This window comes from Quercus suber, unplaced genomic scaffold, assembly GCF_002906115.3.
Source record: "Quercus suber isolate HL8 unplaced genomic scaffold, Cork oak 2.0 scaffold_280, whole genome shotgun sequence".
Taxonomy (NCBI): Eukaryota; Viridiplantae; Streptophyta; class Magnoliopsida; order Fagales; family Fagaceae; genus Quercus; species Quercus suber.
The window spans coordinates 604,926-623,801 of record NW_027069736.1 but is presented as its reverse complement, the minus strand read 5'-3'; the positions used below and the strand labels follow the sequence as shown (position 1 = coordinate 623,801).

The 18,876-nt window shown below is 34.0% G+C and overlaps 2 protein-coding genes, 1 long non-coding RNA gene and 1 other non-coding gene across 4 annotated transcripts; 3 read left to right on the top strand and 1 right to left on the bottom strand.

Moving 5' to 3' along the window:
* Positions 1-225: 225 nt before the first annotated feature.
* Positions 226-298, bottom strand: TRNAF-GAA (transfer RNA phenylalanine (anticodon GAA)). Its single transcript has one exon. It is a non-coding gene; the product is annotated as a tRNA-Phe (tRNA).
* Positions 299-945: 647 nt separating this feature from the next.
* On the top strand, positions 946-7,086 carry LOC112030869 (putative F-box protein At1g49610). The gene is made up of 3 exons (XM_024063542.2): positions 946-2,132; positions 3,957-4,133; positions 6,468-7,086. Exons 1-3 carry the CDS (start codon positions 1,533-1,535, stop codon positions 6,798-6,800), a joined length of 1,110 nt encoding a protein of 369 aa, XP_023919310.2. The 5' UTR covers positions 946-1,532; the 3' UTR covers positions 6,801-7,086.
* A 125-nt stretch (positions 7,087-7,211) lies between these two features.
* LOC136071029 (uncharacterized) lies at positions 7,212-7,701 on the top strand. Its single transcript, XR_010632347.1, has 3 exons — positions 7,212-7,351; positions 7,464-7,543; positions 7,660-7,701. It is a non-coding gene; the product is annotated as an uncharacterized LOC136071029 (long non-coding RNA).
* A 3,253-nt stretch (positions 7,702-10,954) lies between these two features.
* Positions 10,955-17,926, top strand: LOC112031072 (L-ascorbate oxidase homolog). The gene is made up of 8 exons (XM_024063754.2): positions 10,955-11,400; positions 11,561-11,670; positions 13,350-13,620; positions 13,743-13,845; positions 14,039-14,384; positions 14,674-15,042; positions 15,151-15,229; positions 17,323-17,926. Exons 1-8 carry the CDS (start codon positions 11,260-11,262, stop codon positions 17,539-17,541), a joined length of 1,638 nt encoding a protein of 545 aa, XP_023919522.2. The 5' UTR covers positions 10,955-11,259; the 3' UTR covers positions 17,542-17,926.
* The last annotated feature ends 950 nt before the right edge of the window (positions 17,927-18,876 follow it).

The window sequence follows — 18,876 nt, the reverse complement described above, 5'->3', positions numbered from 1 at the left end:
TTTTGAGAACAAAAAGCATACTTGAATCTTAATGCCAGTTACATTGGATAGGAAGTTGATAGTTCCATCACTTTCTGTGATGTAATATGGAGATTAAGATTACCCACGTTAGATTCACTTGATTTTGAGATCTAAAAAGGTTGTCCTTTCCTCCATACCAAGTTAATACCTTTTTGGTTTCAAAATTATAAGCTTTAAAAAGAGTAATTGAAAAAACAATTCAAGTGCGGTGAGCGTGGATCGAACACGCGACCTTCAGATCTTCAGTCTGACGCTCTCCCAACTGAGCTATCCCCGCATCTTGTTGACATGTGTTTAAGTTTATATAATTTATTCAACAACTTAGGATAAAACACCTCAATTTCTTTCTATGAAATTATTAATGGGCCTCTGATCTATGTCCTCGCAATCAGATCCAGATGATAAGATTAGTCAATTGGGCCAAATCCCACTAAACCCAATCTTCTTGACCTCTTCTAAACTCAAGCTTATGTTAAGTGACCCTAAAATGAGAGCAGCATAAAAAATGAGTGCTATATTACTCTTGCTCCTCAACCCTTAAAATTAGAACTATTACGCATTCAATTCAAGCTTATTCGCAACATTGCAAAAATATCTTGGATATACATGCTAATATGACATATTATTAGTAATAAGTAAAAAAATAATTTCTATAAAAAAAAAGTAAAAAAAAAAAAAAAATAGTGGTGAATTCATATAAAAACCAATAAAAATTTACCAACTCTAACCATCGAAACAACCATTGAAACTTATTACGTGCATAGCATTGCTTCTTATTAATATTATCTAAGTGTTGATTTGGTCCGTTAGTTTGACCAAAAAAAGCTGAATGATTAACCCAAGAAAACCTCAATCTTTACATCTGATTCCACCAAAAACGCTGATTGATTACCCAAAAAAACTCAACCTTAAACCGAACCTACCTAAAAACATTTCCAATCACAAAATAGAAAGAAGAAGTCGGATCAATAGCTAGCAGATACTGAGCAGAGAATGGAGGAAGAAAGCCATGGTTCTAACTATGGTGAAACCGAAACGAGCTCAAGTGCAAGTACTTCCAGTGAAGACAGCATCCTTAATTCCTCCGACCATTCCACTCATGCTTCCAGACCTGCAGAGAGAATCACCATTTATGAAGAAAAGAAGAGGAAGGTGAAGATAGTGACTGCTACGTTGTATGCTGTAAGCGCCGCAAACATGCACCACCAATCTCGCAGGATCGAATCAGCGCCTTGCCGAACTCGATCCTCCTCAACATCCTCTCTTCGTTGCCCACCAAAGACGCTATCAAAACTGGTGTTCTATCCAAAAGATGGTCCTACGTTTGGACCTCCGTTCCTTCTCTGAGTTTCAGCGATGATTACGAAGACACAGACCGTTTTGCCACTGCCGTAGACAACACCTTGCTCCTACACAAGGCTCCCAAGCTCACAAAGTTTTATCTTCGATTCAATTACAGGCCAGACCTGAAGCCTCGACTCGATCTTTGGGTTCGTTTAGCCACAAATGCCATGGTGGAACAGCTCAGTTTACGTTTAACATATGCTCATGTTTTCAATTTTGAGACGTACCTATTGCCTCAGCATCTCTACACCAATGCGTTTGTTTCTGAATTGGATTTTAGTTTCTGCAATATTAAGCCCATTGGGGTGGTACATTTGAGTTCACTAAAGCGCTTGTGTATTGGTTACACCGCGCTGTGTGGAGATGATATAAGGAAAGTGGTGATGGGTAGTCCTAGACTTGAATACTTGGAATTGAATAATTGTTGTAGGCTTAATCGGTTGGATATAGTGTCGGAAAGTCTGAAAAAATTGGTCATAAACAACCATTATATGCTTACTGCTGCTGGGAAAATTGATGATCCTGTGTTTGAATTGGAAATTGTGGCTCCAAAGATTGAGTCATTGGAAATTCTGGGGACTTTTTGTATGAAGAAGTGTCGGATAAAGGATGTGTCGTCGTTAGTTAAGGCTAAGCTTGATTTCAGCATGGCAGTGCTTAAGGTTGAAGAGGAAAGTGCTTGTAATGAGTATCAAGAAGCTGTGAGAGAACTTCTTGAGAGTCTGCATCATGTGAAGGAACTTTTTGTTGGCAAATGGTGTCTCATGGTTTGTTTTTTCTTGATAGCCTAATTTTGTGGTTCTTTGTGTGGTTTGTTGTATGCAATACTTCATGCTTCTATTGATTGCTATGTTGATTCCCATTTGCATAGACATGAATCTATCAATACTGTAGCTTTTTATTGTCGGGGACTGCATATGAAATAATGCATAGCATGCATAAAGTGTTCTTGCGTTTGGCTAATCCCTGCATATAATAATGCACAACATCCACTATTGATTGCTATTGATTGCTATTGTCGATTTCCATCTACAGAGACATTATAATGTATCAAGATTTAAGCTTTTTATTGTTGGTATTTGTGGATTCTCGTTTATTAATATATGCCTATACTTTTTTTACTTCATTGATTTGATTTTTTCAGTGGATACCAGGATTCTTATATTGAAAAGAATCATAAATTCTAGGAATTAGAACTGTAAGAGTAAGAGCTGCCTTTCTTTTCTTTTTTTATTATTGATAATTGCAATCAACACAAATTAAATAGATAAAGCAAATAAATAGAATTGGTATGCTATGTACATAGACATATGGAATTTATATCTATATGTAATTGATATCTATGAAGATAGATATTGTGGATTGATCTATATTAAACATTAAACCGTTTACTTATAATTTTTTTTAAAAATTTTTTATTGTTGGTACTCTCATTGTTTGGCTAATCCCTGCATATAGAACAATGCACAACATTTAGTGCTCTTTTTCACTTTCTATAGTATACACACTTGAACTGAGGTTGATTTGTATATTTAGGGTATGTTTATTTTTAACTTAAAGCTCACCTTTAGTCTCACAAATAACAATTTTTTAAGACTTCATAGGTACCAATAGTGCTTTTGCACAACTTTTTTTTTTTTTTTTTATATAAATAAAATACCCTCATTCAAACTTAGTCTTAGTGGGAAGTATTGAACAATTTGATTTTACTTTAAAGAATTATTCATATATATCTTTTACGAGTAGTTTACCCATGCAACTAATGGGTCTAAACTTATGACCTCACCCTCCATCTAACACTTAAATTGAGAGGAGGTGTTAGTTGAGCTAAAGCTCATTGGCAAAAAAAAAAAAAAAAAAAAAAAAAAAAAAAAAAAAAAAAAAAAAACAAAAGGAGGGGATTTTAATAATTTTATAGTCAATCACATATTAAAGACTTAACATTATTGGAAAAATCATATTATAAGAAGTCCATATCCAACCAAGTTATATTATTACCAAAAGAAAAAATCATTTTGTGATTTATAAGAGTATTGGAAAAAGATGTTACTATATTGTGAGATGGGTGGTTTTTCCTCTTAAGCATTTTGATTTTTATCTTTGTTGTAGTTAAGGATTAATTTAAGGACATAATATTATTGGTCCAAATAATGATTTGTCATAATAATTAATTTGCAACTTTACCAAGGTCTTGATTTTCCAGAAGGCTTGTTAACGAGTGCCCTAAGAATAGAATATAAGGATTAATAAATGCTCAATTATGAGTAGTAATACATATTTTTTAAAGAAATATACACTTGTTAAAATTTTTTTGGCTTATACGCACAAATTTATTATGATTATGTGTGTTTTTTGGATATATATGCACAATTAAATTTTTTTTTTTTGAAAATGTATAAAAACTTTATTTAATGAAGTATTAAATGAACTTTATTAACCACTGTTTTCATTGTCAACATATGGGATATATTCAAATTCATGTATATTAGTGTTTGTAAAACATGTATTTCACCTAGGGCAAATGGGTGTGTTATTTGTTCTTAAATCCACTTTACCTAATTGTGTTTTGCTTCTTGTTTTGATGGACCTAGGTTCTATCTCTAATGTCAGTGAAGCATGTGCCTTCTCCACTGTTAAAGTGTAAATATGTAACGGTGAAAACAAGCATGAAGAAATGGGACCTCCCTGGCATTGCAAGCCTGCTTCAAAGTTTGCCTTATGTGGAGACATTGGTTATAGACATATCACACCATAACTTAGGGTTTAAGGTATGTTTTTCTTGGAGATCAAAAGTAACTTAATTTGATGAAGAATTACTCCTAATCATTATCTTTTTCTTTTGATCAATGTGTCTAACTATTGATAGTGCCGAAATGATTCCCTTCAAAAACTTAGCCCCCTTTAATTTCTTGATGTAAAGAGTTAATTGTTGATTTTGGACTTTCTTGAAGTGGTCCTTTTGTGGACCATTTATTCAAAACCTTCTTCTCATTTACAACAATTATAGCAATGGTAGATTTTTGAAAATCGATTTTTCTGAATAAGAGAGGTAATTTATTGCCAAAGTTTGTCTGAATAAAAAGTCATTCAATACAAAAGTTGTTGTCCATAATTCCCAGCCTAGGCATGCAATAAGAAGTCAATTTCACTTTAATTTAATTTATTTATTTTTAAGTGTCAAAAGGATATTATGTGAGTTTTTTTTGTTTTTGTTTTTGGGACATGGGCTATTCTAAGTACTAACTGTCTATTGGGTTTTATTATTATTTTTAGTTTACGTAATTTAGTTTGGGCTTCATAGTAAAAGTGCATGATCCACAATAAATAGGTATTAGTGTTTTAGTCATCTGCATACATGGGTGCAATGCTTTCTATATAAGAAGAATAAGTTTTTTGAATTTCAAAAGCTATGAAGCTTTGTTTGAAGTTTGTGTGACACAGCATTCTTCAATTTTCTTCTTGATGTGATGCCTAGAAGTTTCATCTTTATATTTTCAGCAACTCGAAAGCTAGCAAACACATATTGATTTGTCACCCTTTAAACCCTTAAATTTAAAACTACAACACCCCCCCCCCCACCCCCCCAAAAAAAAAAAAAAAAAAAATCAAATAGCCCCAACTACCCCCTAAAGAGGCAAAATACTGTTCATGAGTCCTTTGTTGCATCTTCAAATTTTTCTATTTCTTTTCCCTATTAGAAACACTATGGCTGTGTTTGTTTCGTGTAAAATATTTTCCGGAAAATACATATTTTTCGGAAATGCTATTTTCCGGAAAAGGAAAATATTTTTAAGTGTTTGGTTGTATTATAAAAATTGGGGTGGAAAATATTTTCATGTGTTTGGTTCAATTAGGAAAATGCTATTTTCCTACAACAAATTCCGGCAGTAAATTCCGGCCACAACAACAACAACAACAAATTCCGGCAAACGTAATAACAACAACAACAACAACAACAACAACAATAAAAAAACAACAACAACAATTGATTGCTTTAAAAAAAAAAAAAAAAAAAAAAAAAGAGCTGAGAGATCGAGGAAGAGGAAGAGGCGCGGCGACGACGATCGACGATCGACGATCGACGGTGAGGCGCACGCTGGGTTCTTCGGGGATCGAGATCGAGATCGAGCGCTGGGTTCACGGCGAGGTGCGGTGCGAAGGCGGTGCGGTGCGGTGCGAGGAGCGGTTCTTCGGCGAGGCGCGGTGCGAAGGCAGTGCGGTGCGAGCTGCGGTGCGAGGAGCGGTTCTTCGGCGAGGCGCGGTTCTTCGGCGACGGCGGTGCTCTCTTTCTCTCTTTCCCTCTCTCTGTCTTCATGCTCTCTCTTTCTCTCCATTTTTCGGAACTCATTTGAAGTGAAAATGAGTTCGGAAATCATTTTCACCCTTGACCGTGAGTCAACTGAAAATGATTTCCGGAAAATTGCATTTTTCAGCGCAACCAAACACCCGAAAACTTCGAAAACCATTTCCGGAAATGAATTTCACCCAAAACAAACGCAGCCTATAATCATTACTATTTCTTAGAAATAAGTATTCCTAATTGAGGAATAGTTGTTTATCAAAAAAAAAAAAAAAAACATTGAGGAATAAACATTCCTCTCTAAAAGTACTATAATAATTGTTACTTAGTAGATGTAACAATTTATAAAATTATTATATTTCCAAGTATTAACATTTTCCACATAAACATAATAATTATAAAATTTAAAATATATAATAAAAAAACTTTTTTTAATCTCTTCCCAAATTTAAATTATATTATATTTTAGGAAATATATTTATATAAGTAAGATATTTAATAAATATAGATCTTGAGTTTTATTCCAACATCACATTCAAACATATGAATAAGTTTAGTTGTTCTATTACAACATCTTTTCTTTTTTTTCAATAATAAAGATTGTCATTTTTATCATACTCTCCATTCAATGTACCAAACGTATCATAAATCCTTAAAACCCATGTTGTTCAAAGCTAACTCAAGAATTCCAAATCTGATTTGGCTTTGTTTCCTCGTCGTAGGTCAACTCTATAACAACATGACAAAATATCATAATCTAAAATTGAACTTCAAAATGGGCTAATGCACTTTCATTTTGCAGATTCTAGAAAGATGCTACCTCAGTTATTACAGCTATGATGATGTGAGCCATTGGAAATCAAAGGAGATTTATTTCAAGTTTTTGTTGCTATGCCTTAAGACTGTCAAGATTTTTGGTTTCGGAGAAAACTTGATCAACATAAAGGAAGTATTTGTTTTAGTGGTACAATTTCTACTTAAGAATGCAAATGTGATGGAGAAGATGATTATCATTAAACCTCGGGTTATGCAAAATCAGAGGTGTATGCTACATGCATTTTTACAAGTGGCTCAAAAGTTGCTAAGCTTCCCCAGATCGTCTCCTCATGCAATGATTATGTTCCCATATCAATAAAACCATTTAAAGTTATTCCATTCTCTTCAACTACCAAATTCTCATAAATACACAGTAGTTATGAGTTTATGAGAGTAGAGGCTAAAGCACTAAAAGCTTGCTATGAATTTGCTTCAGCTTCCATTATCATGTACTTATGTTTTCTTAGTGTTATTAAGCTTGCCTTTAGATATATTCATGTCCAGTGGCAGTGATTATGTTGCTTACCAAATTTTTGATTTGATTCTAATCACTTTGAAATTTTGAATCTTTAATGACATATGTAGTCATTCCCAATATCCTATAGTTCTTTTGTTTTGTATTTTTTTATTTAATTTATTTATTACCAACTGTTTATAAATTGATATGACAATGCATGAGAATAAACACAAACCCAAATCCCTGGAGTTTTTAGTGTTGGAAGCATTCCTAGTTATCCCACGGGGAAATTCCTACCTTCAGACTTCTGTTATGGATGCTAATTTCCGAGATTATATAGAGATTGTGTTCCAAAATTGGGAGGACACTGTGCAGTCATGAAACATTGATGGCCATTCCTTCTTTGTTGTGGGGTAAGCGTATATCTCTAATCTCTCTTAATTAGTACTTATATACTTGCACTGCAAGTTTCAATTTGTATTTTTCAAAGTTTGTTAACGTGTTGGCAATCTGTTATAAAATCAGGATGGATTGGAGGGCAGTGGACACCTGCAAGTAGAGCAGTCTACAATTTGAGCGACACCGTTGCCCGCTGCACTACTCAGGTATAAGAAGAGCTTGTCCTTCTGAAAATCTAGCTATCCATGCTATATGATTGATGGCATTGTGAAATTTCTAGATGCTGTTTCTAGTTTTGTTAATGTATTTGACATGAATGCAGGTGTATCCTAGGTGAACAGTACAAATAATATATAAGAAGAGCTTGTCCTTTTAAAAAGGCTTTACTCTGCTTGCATTGGAGAAGAACATGAATCATGAATGGCTTCTCCTAGGTGAGCATTACAAATGATATATCAGTAGTACAACTCATCAATAATAAACCCAGCAATGGTATAATACATGTCTAGCATGACAATAATCTGTAAGAAACTACAAATTAAAAGATCCGTAGTGTTGGGAAATATAGACATCGGTTGATAGAATTAAAAAATTTTAAATCCAAGTTGTTAATTAGATTTATTATGAATAAAACTTGTTAAAACAAACAAACATCAATATCATGTCAAAATCATGTAGCGAAAAAATAAATAAGATAAAATATGATAACCTAGGAAAATCAGTAAAACAAACTAGTTTCACAGTTAAAAACCTGGGGGGAAACCTCTCCGAAAAGTAATCTACTATAGTAAAGAGAAGTTTCAAATATAGTACAAAACCTTTGTCCCTAGAATCTACAATCTCCGTAGATGAACTCACAGCAAAAACCTTCTACCTCTTCAAAACTTCTGAATTCTTCAATATATGAATGCCACCCTTTGATGCACGAATCTCAGTACGTGACTAACCAATTGCGCGGATCCCAGTACATGACTTCAAACACTAACTAAAAGAAGATGTTGGCTGCAAAGTTCTTCACTTCATTAATAATGAAGATCAAGAAGCACTTGGTTACAAAACCCTAAGGTGCAAAAGACGTAGTAACTTCTTTTAGAGAGAATAAAGCATCAGTTACCTTTTGCATATGTTCTCCTTGTATTCTCTTATGTGACGGCCTCTAAAATAAGCCTTATATAGGTCTAGGGTTGTGAAAAAAGAAACCCTACACATACATGTTAACATGGGCCGAAAATTGGAAATTTGAATTCCCGTAACCTTGACAAATAGCAGGTGTCGAGCTTTAAATTTCGACAAATACAACTATCGAGGAGGTGTCGGGAAGGTATCGGGGAGGTGTTAAGGAGATAGAAGCTTTCTCGATCGATCGACCAGCTGTCGAGAAGCTATCAAGATTGCAATAAGAATCAGCTGAAGAGCTTGACAGATAGCCTAGCTGTCAAGAGATGTCGAGAAGCTATCGAGTTTTAAAATTTAGCATTTTCTCAGTTAACTCTTGGACAAACTTGCATGGCTTTAATACTTGAACTTGAAACAAAATTTCTTGAAGTATTAAACATATCTTAGATCTAGCCAAATATAAGTAAAGTGCATTTTGTTAAAGGATTAGCCAACTACACAAAAGAATGACATATGTTCTTAACAAGTAAATCACATATGTCCTAACACATAGAAGCGTGAGAAACATTGTAAGATCCAAAACTCAATTGGCATTTGATACCTAAGCTACTACTTAATCCAGATGGCAACTCTGTCTTATCCTGTTAATTAAACTCTTAATTTAAAGACAGCCTGCCTCAAAAGATATTGAAAAATAAAGTTACAGCATTATGTTCAAAAATGTTGCAGCAATTTTCTTGTTTAACTACTTTCTTCTTCTTCTTATTATTTTAGAAATATACACACTAAAGAGAAGGAATGAGGCTCTAACACAAGCGCATACCACAAATTTTACTCTAACTTTTAAGGGAGGATGAGGCTCCATATGGTGCATACACCATAAAATTTCTGTTCTATAATCAATTACCTCTGGCTCTTGGTTACATTGTTATTTATTTAATTTACATCATAAGGGGTATAATAAAAATTACATTTTGTGTTCTGCCTATCTTGAGAATTATATTGAACAACTTGGGGTCCATACCAAGAGACAATAAGACAAATAAACATTAATCATTAGCAATATTGTTTCAAACTCTCAATAAACTAATCCCATATGTAATAATTGAATTTAAGTTCATTACAAGAACTCACTGATCTAGAAATGGCCATAATCCCCAAAGATACTTTTCAAGGGCAAACGCATGTGCAAGTGCATTTTCTAGGCTTCTAGCTAAAATTATAAATTTCGACCTTACATTATTTGGGAAAAGGGCAACTGACATAATTAAGATATCTAATTTCTTAGGATAAGTACAGAATTAGCCTTATAGAAGCCTGATTATTATTACAATAGGACTAGCTTAGGGTCGTAAACAGTTCTTAAGAGGATCATCATTAGGACTAACTAAAAGTTAAGTTCACACTTGTTGTAACAAGAGTATTATATCAATCAAAGTTGTCAATTCTCTTTTAGTTACCATTTCAGTTTGTCAATTATAACAAGAGTGTTTTGTTTACATGACGACCAAAATGGTCATACCAATCAAAATTTAGTAGAATGGATTGAAATAGGCGGGTAGTGATCCGAATAGACTGAAATTTAGATTTAAGTAAATAGCATACAATTCATTTCAATTAACCAAATAGTATGAAAATTTTCAATCATAGTAATTGACAACATTAGAGCAACTGCATTGGCTCTTCTAAAAGATTTTGTCTATTTTATACCAAAAAAAATCTACTTTTTCTATTTTACACCATTATTTTTACAAAACACACACATCAATTCATCTATTATATACTATATTTTATGTAAATAATATTTTTATGAGTTGACGAGAGAGAAAGAGAGAGTAAGTGGAAGAGAGAATGTGAGGGGAGAGAAATAATACTAAAATAATGTATAGAAAAGCTACAGTAATCATGCATATATGCACGGTTACTATAAGATTTGTTCATTTATGCACAATTTTATATCCATTGATGTGAGTGTTTTTTTAATCAAAATGTGTAAAATAAACTACTTTTTGTATTTTGCAAGATTTTGCAAAACTGACATGGTTGCTCATTGTGAATAAAGTCTAAAACATATCAAACAATTGGATGAATAAACACATACCCAAATAATCTTCAAACTCAAAACTTGAACAGGACCATGGCATTTCATGTTCTACCATCACAGCAAATCAAGTCCTAAAATAAATTGTTTACTAAAAAAAAAAAAAAGTCCTAAAATAAATTTATGCAGTAAACAGTAGAAGTAGGGGAATATCGCATTTAGTTTCAGCCAAGACTTGTAGGGACAGCTCCATAAGTGCACGTGAAAAGGTCAATACTGTAACTTAACGTATTCAGTTCCAATCTCTTACACTATCTATCACTCTGATCCCAGTACACACTGAAATTCCAACCCACTCAAGACCCTCCAACATCAATTACCCACTTTTGCCCCCATACCGACTTGGAATTCACGGTACATGATTGGACTGGACCATCTACCGCACTCTGTTTCATGCACTTTAAGACTGAAATTAAACCACACTGACAGCTCACAAGCGAGCCATTTCATTTTGTTGTTTCACTTGCATACAAAAACTGAGCTCTGCTCACTCACTGATCAAAGCACCACAAAACGAAATTAGAAAAAAGCATTAGAATTTTAGACAGATTTAGAGAGAGAAAAACAGACCCATCAGCAACAGTTCCAGTTTCTTCACAGCGGTGCTTTTGAAGAGTATCTTTGGCTTATGTAGATCTAGTTTTCCACTAAACTCATTCTTTAAGTAGTTACTGAGTGAAGGAAATAGAAAGAGAACAAGGAACAATGAGAGACTGCAGGTTTCTTTGTTTTTTCATTGCTTTGGTTCTTGTTTTTGTTCATGGCGTTAATGGTGAAGACCCGTATAGGTTCTTCACGTGGAAAGTCACTTACGGTAATATCTACCCTCTTGGTGTTAAGCAACAGGTACCCCCCCTATTGTGTTCATTTCTCTGTTTCTTTTGCTTCTGCAACTCTGTTTCTTTGCTTAACTGGTGTTTGGAAAATGCTTTTCTTGCTAGTTGTTTTGCTAGTTCCTTTGTGATGTATCTTTGAGTTGCTTGAGTAAATGTGAGCAATTTTGCAGGGGATCTTGATAAATGGGCAATTCCCAGGGCCTCAAATCGATGCTGTTACAAATGAAAACTTGGTTATCAATGTGTTCAACTACCTAAGGGAGCCATTCCTCATTTCTTGGTAAAATGCCTTAATTTTTCTGATAGACTTGCTTTATGTTCTTTAGGTTAGGGAAAATGCAAGAAAGTGAAAGAGAAAAACAAAAAAATGTCGTTCATTTTGGTACCATATCTGGTACTTTCAGCAACAATCAGTTAAACTGAGAAATGAGCTGAGTTTATCACCGTTCACTGGTCAAAACAATCTATAACTCCAATGCTATTTTCTGTTCTTTCTCATTCCCTCTATTTTAGCAGCATTTGAAACAGATAGATACACTTAATTAAGATCTATGGATCTATGGCTTCTAATTTTTTTTACATAAGTACTAATGTTGAATTGTGTTTTTGTTAGTGTTTTTTTTTTTTAGTTCTTAAATACTGAAATATCAAGGAGTCATTAAGATAGGTGAATTTGGTGAACTTTTGGGGTTGCTTTTGAATAATAAAAGGAAGTGTTTTGTTCAAGAATCTTAAAAAAGCATCTTTGCTTTTATAGTCACTTTTGTCGGGCTGGGTCCCGTTAATTCACATCTTACATACATTCACTTTTAGAATCCGACTTGGTTTGTTCATCAAAAAGAATCTGACTTGGTTTAGTGGTTTTTTGGCTGGATCTTATTTTTCTTACTAATACACCTCTTTAGCCTCATTATTAAAGTCCAAGATAATAAAAATTCTGTTTGAGCAGCTGATATAGCATGTTGTTAATTTCAATCCCACATGCTAGATCTGTGCATGCCCTTATCTACTTTATTAATAAATGAATAATTATATATATGTGTATGGATGTTTATGTGGTAAAACTGTGCAAATCAGAGTCAATTTATGAACCTTTTATGATTAGGTCAAATTCAGATCTTGAATCTTGGCCTGTTTACCTAATGGGTTATTCTGGAGCATATGGGTCCATTATGATATGGATAGTTTACCATCAATTACCTCCGTTATTCCTTGTAGCCAGCTAGCCTAGATCTGTTGTTTCTTATAAAAGTTGCACCTTTATCGAGGTTGTATTTGGCATTAAGCTACCATCCCTCTTAATCAAGAAAAAAAGAATTCCTAGAGATCAGAATCTTCACATGCAATATTTTTGGATTACTTTTTTTTTTTAGGGAATGTATATTTTTTGATAACTTAAAACATGTTTATTAGTTGATTATAATTTTTTTGTCTGTGTGTGTGTGTGTGTGTGTGTGTTTGTGTTTGTATTTTTTTTTTTTTTTTTTTTTTTTTGTCTGTGTGTGTGTGTGTGTGTGTGTGTTTGTGTTTGTATTTTTTTTTTTTTTTTTGTTCCTTCTGTGAACCTTCATTGTCTCACAAGGTGCAGAGATGTGGTAATTTCCATGTTAAAAATGGTAAAGGGAATTTTAAGCCTGGAATGAAACCAAGACACCCTTATCTTATGACTGATTGGCTTAGAACTATATTTTATTGAGTAGATAATTCTCCTCATTTAAGGTGGATTACTTCATTTTAGTAAAACTAATTAGAATTCCAGCAAATAGGGCACATGATTACTTCTTTTCAGCAGTTGATGGTGTGCACCTTTGGGATAGTTGATATCCTCCAACACTGCATTTAGAATTTACTTCCACAGCTACCAGACAGCGTACAATTTCCCCTTCTATAAGGTTTTGGAATAAAATTCTGAACAAGTTATATATAATTTGACTGCTTTTTCATATGTTTTGTCCACAGGAATGGCATACAGCAGAGGCGGAACTCATGGCAGGACGGAGTGTATGGCACTAATTGTCCAATCCGATCAGGAAAAAACTTCACTTATTTTATCCAAGTGAAGGACCAGATTGGTAGCTATTTCTACTTCCCATCATTTGGATTCCAGAAAGCTGCTGGAGGGTTTGGTGGCATCCGAATCTGGAGCCGCCCAAAGATTCCTGTTCCTTTCCCTTCTCCTGCTGGTGACTTCACCATATTGGCTGGGGACTGGTACAAAACAAATCAATATGTAAGCATCTCTACATTGACATCCATATGCAGAGGAACCAGAACCTTGATGTTATTTCACTTTCTTGGCTTATATAGAACCTGTTCCTTAGTAGTTAATCTAGTCTCACTTTGGTTTTATAGATACTAAGACGGCTCTTGGACAGTGGTCGCAATCTCCCCTTCCCCGATGGACTTCTCATCAATGGTCGCGGGTGGAATGGTTACACATTTACTGTTGATCAAGGTGTATATTAATGAACCTTTATGCTCTCTCACTGTAATTCTCTTAACCGTTGAACTTTTCATAACAAATGTGCTTGTGTTTATTGGAATTCACTATAAATATTAACCTTATGATTAGAAAAGTGATTAATTAGTCTCATAATCTTAGAAACTGCATGTACTGGGATCTCATTGTTTCAACAATTTGTTTGCAGGAAAGACTTATAGGCTCAGGATATCGAATGTGGGGCTTACAACATCAATTAACTTCAGAATTCAGGGCCACAAAATGAAGCTGATAGAGGTAGAAGGCTCTCACACGCTCCAGAACACCTACACTTCCCTTGATATCCATCTTGGACAGACTTATTCTGTCTTGGTCACAGCTGATCAGCCTGCCCGGGATTACTACATTGCAGTTTCTACACGCTTTACAGCTCGGGTATTGACAACAACAGCCATTCTTCACTACAGCAATTCACACAACGGAGTTTCTGGTCCCATCCCTGTTGGTCCTACCACTCAAATTGCTTCATCTCTCAGCCAGGCCAGATCTATACGGTAGTTATTTTTCCACATAAGTTTTTTAAGAAGCTTATCTCTCTGCTTGGCTTTTTCAATGTGCTTGTTAAGCTCACTTTCATGCCATATGGCATTATGATTCTTTCCATTTTAATACTTGTTGCCGCAGAAAATTTCCTCCTGTACCTATTAAGACATAGATTTGATGTATACATATGTTCATTAAAGCAATTAATTATTTGTGGAATCAACTTTCTTATAATCATCCTCAAATTCTTATTTAGCAGAACAATTTTATTCATTTTTATGTATCATGCTTTTCAACCAGGTGGAATCTGACAGCGAGTGGGCCAAGGCCTAATCCCCAAGGTTCTTACCACTATGGAATGATCAACACTAGCCGCACAATCATGCTTGCAAACTCTGCTCCATATATTAATGGCAAGCAGAGATATGCAGTCAATAGTGTCTCATTTATTCCAGCAGACACTCCACTAAAACTTGCTGACCACTTCAACATCCAAGGAGTTTTCAGTCTTGGAAGCATTCCTAGTAATCCTACCGGGGGAAATGGTGGCTACCTTCAGACTTCTGTTATGGGTGCTAATTTCCGAGATTACATAGAGATTGTGTTCCAAAATTGGGAGGACACCGTGCAGTCATGGCACATTGATGGCCATTCCTTCTTTGTTATGGGGTAAGCATATATCTGTAATCTCTCTTAGTACTTATATACTTGAATTGCAAGTTTCAATTTGTATTTCTCAAAGTATGTTAACATGTTGGCAATCTGTTGGATAATCAGGATGGATGGAGGGCAGTGGACACCTGCAAGTAGGGCAGTCTACAATTTGAGAGACACTGTTGCCCGTTGCACTACTCAGGTATATACAAAACTTGTCCTCTTGAAAATCTAGCAATTCATTATGACTAGTAAGTTGCCTGTGCGATTCACAAATAATTTTGTGATATTTTATGTAAGACAATTTTGGATAATATTGTACATATATAATATATTATAAAGAAAAGATAAACTAAATTAGAGTAAAGAAACATATACTTTTTGAGATATTAAAAATTAGTTTAGTAGTTTCACTGTATATTTGTAGCCTTCTCAATTTAAGATTTAAAAAAAAAAAAAAAAAAAAATCATGAAACCAAAGGTAAATGCAAGAGTAATGGGATCATGAAAATCAACTAATTTGTGTTGTGTTCACATATTTCATACCATAAAATAAAAGTATGTCCAACTTTCATACGGTCTTCCACTCATCAATAGTGCGACATTAAGACATGATATTGGCAAGTGCGTATTACATATGTCTTGTAGATAATTTAAAATTAAACCATGGTACAATATGGTTTTACATTGCGCACTAAATATTCTCTCTACTTATATACCCAAAACAAAAACTATCCAACCAAATTACCCAAACCTAAATCATATTTAAGCCCCTAATTTTAAAAAGAAAAAAAAAAATTACCTGTAAGGGTTTTGGCATCTTGATGGTGGTGGGAGGCCAATATAACTGAGGTGGTGACTCTTCAAATTCCACTTTCTCTCTCTTTCAAATGTTTTATCAGTCTCGGGTTTTTTATTTTTGTAATATATAGTGAGACAATGCGTTTATTTAACAATCCATAATATTTTTTGTATCTCAATATCTTTCTCTAGGGCTTTATCTGATTAGTTATTACTATTACTTCTTAATTATTATTTTAAATACAGACAAAACTTAGGTACAGTATTTTAGATGCTATTTCTTAGATTCTCTTTTTAAGATTCAGCCATGTGGCTATTTGATTAAAAAATACACTTCTATCCTATGAGAAAAAATTCACATGGCTGAATCTTAAAAGAGAAACTTAAAAAATAGCATTTAAATACTGTACCTAAGTTTTGCCCTTTAGATACAGTACTTTATATATTATACCTTGGGTTCCTCTTTTAAAATTTAGACAAGTGGCTAGCTTAACAGAAATACTAAACAGCATCAAAAATAATTTCCCACAGCATGAGAAAACTCAACCCATCACTCCATCAGTCCTTTCTCCTTCACTTCCGTTGAGTTCCAGCAGCAAAACTCTCTCAGTCCCTTGTTCTCTCTTGGCTAGAAATCAACCCTCTTGAACAAAAATCAAACAAAGGTGAGCGAATTTAATTAATATCTTGAAAAATAATCTTGAGGGTACCTTTGGGTTTCAAGAGCGAGATGTACATTTTGAGTCTTTTGGGTAACCCAAATCTCTGTAGCCCCACTTTGAAGCCCTTGCATCCATGTTCAAAACCCAAACAACCTTTGTCCTATGTTGTTTTAGTTATGCTAGTTGTCTGGGTTGTAATCCTACTTGAGTCTCTTGTGTTATGGTGTTACAAAACCAAATTTCTAGCATTTGGTGCCAAATCCAAAAAGAAATGGAAGGTAATCCCATTCCATTGAATGGGATGAAATGAGGAAGACATTTTTGGCATTTCAAAGAAAAGAAAACTTAAAAGAAAACTTGATTGGATGGTTGGGTATATAATATGAAACTCAGATGAGTGAAATATTAGCAATTAGAACTTAAAGGCTTTGGGAAAAGAGAGAGCTGCTGCCCCTGGGTTGGGTTTCTTTTTTTTTTTTTTTTTTTTTGCTTTTTAAAAATACTAAAATAGTAGGTATGCTAAAAGACATGAAGAATAGAGAAAAATGTAGTGTAAGCTTAGGCAATTAATAAGATATTAATAAGATACTAGTAAAATAAGTTAATGTGAACTTTTGGGTAATAGTAAAAAAAACTTAATGAAAAAGGTAAGAAAATGTTAAACACAAAATTAGAGCGTCACTTGGCAGGACCTCGTGCACTCTCACATGATGTCTCTACTTATATATATATATATATATATATTGATATTGATGATTGATTGATTGTTGGCATTGTGAAATTTCTAGATGCTGTTTCTAGTTTTGTTAATGGAATTTTGACATAAATGCAGGTGTATCCTAGATCATGGACTGCAATCTACATGGCTCTGGACAATGTGGGAATGTGGAACATAAGGTCTGAGAATTGGGCAAGGCAGTACTTGGGCCAGCAGTTCTATCTCCGGGTATACTCCCCTGCAAACTCTTGGAGAGATGAATATCCAATCCCAAAGAATGCAATTCTTTGTGGTCGGGCAAGAGGCCGCCATACAAGACCTTTGAAGAAGTAGCTAGACATTAATTTTGTCACGAGAGGGTGACATGCGTGCACAATTCTTGGTGTGAGGACTAGGTGGTCCTCGCGGGAAATTAATGCAAGAGCTCAACTTGAGCTTTGAGTTGTTATTGACTACTTATTTCTATTGTTCATTTGTCCTGGATGGGTTATCAGTCCCAATGGCTCTTAGATGCAGTGTTTGTAGACTCCAATGTCCTTCTGAACAGCATCATTGTTTATAACCTCATTAGCATTGGAAATCTAGTTTCTGATGAGGATACATATTTGAGTGTGAGTGGTGAAGATTACATTAGATAGAAGTCACAAGACTCACCGCAGATAATAAATTGTGAACATTGTTGAAAATGAATAATAAATATTAGTATATTACACTGTTAGGCTCAGAACCATATATCTAACATTTTGGGTCAAGCAGGGCAACTCCATACAGTTTGAGGAGAAAGTATATCATGTTTCGGTAATACAACTGAGTATTTGTTTTGGTATTTTCTATCTAATAAATGGTGACACCTATTTTAAAAAATTATTGCTCCAATAAATGATTAATTTATTTTCCCAATAGTATAAAAAATTATAATTAATTTATTGAAGTAGTTGATGTGTTTTTTTGAAATAGATGTCATTCATTTATTAGGTATGAAATATCAAAACAGATACTGAGTTGGTTTTACCGAGACATTGTATACTTTTTCACAGTTTGTAAGACGAAAGCTTTAAATGGACTTTTTTTTTTTTTAATCTTTTAATATTTTGGTACCACTAAAATATTAATGTTCTATATTGTAAACATGTTTATTTAAAATTAGTATTTTTACTTTTTAAAAAAAGACTAATGAAAATGAGAGTTCACGATTAGACTCTTAAGCATGGGTTACTAACATTTTCATATATGCATTAGCAATATCGGTTCTAGTTAGTCAATTGATCTGTTTGTTGGAAAATATATAGTAATAAATCGCAAATAAATCATCAACGCATAGAGATAAGATGTGTTTATGAAGAGAAACCTGAAAGGGAAAAACTCTCTGAGGCGTAACTCATAAACAAAATCTACTATGAAGATGGTTGTAGTACAAAATAACTTACAAAAACCTCAACTTATGCAATGTTCTTGAAGCTGAGCATCGAGCTCCTTTTAGCAACAGACTAAACCAGTCGTTTCTTTTCATGGTCCTTAAAACTCAAGTCAAGACGCTGGTTGCCAATACGATCTCTCAAACACTGCACTTGAAGATTTGCTTCAATGGTATTTATGGTATCCAACAATTCAATTTTCGATGTTAATCTCCTCTCAAAGGATATTCAATGGTAGAGGGTAGGAAGAAGT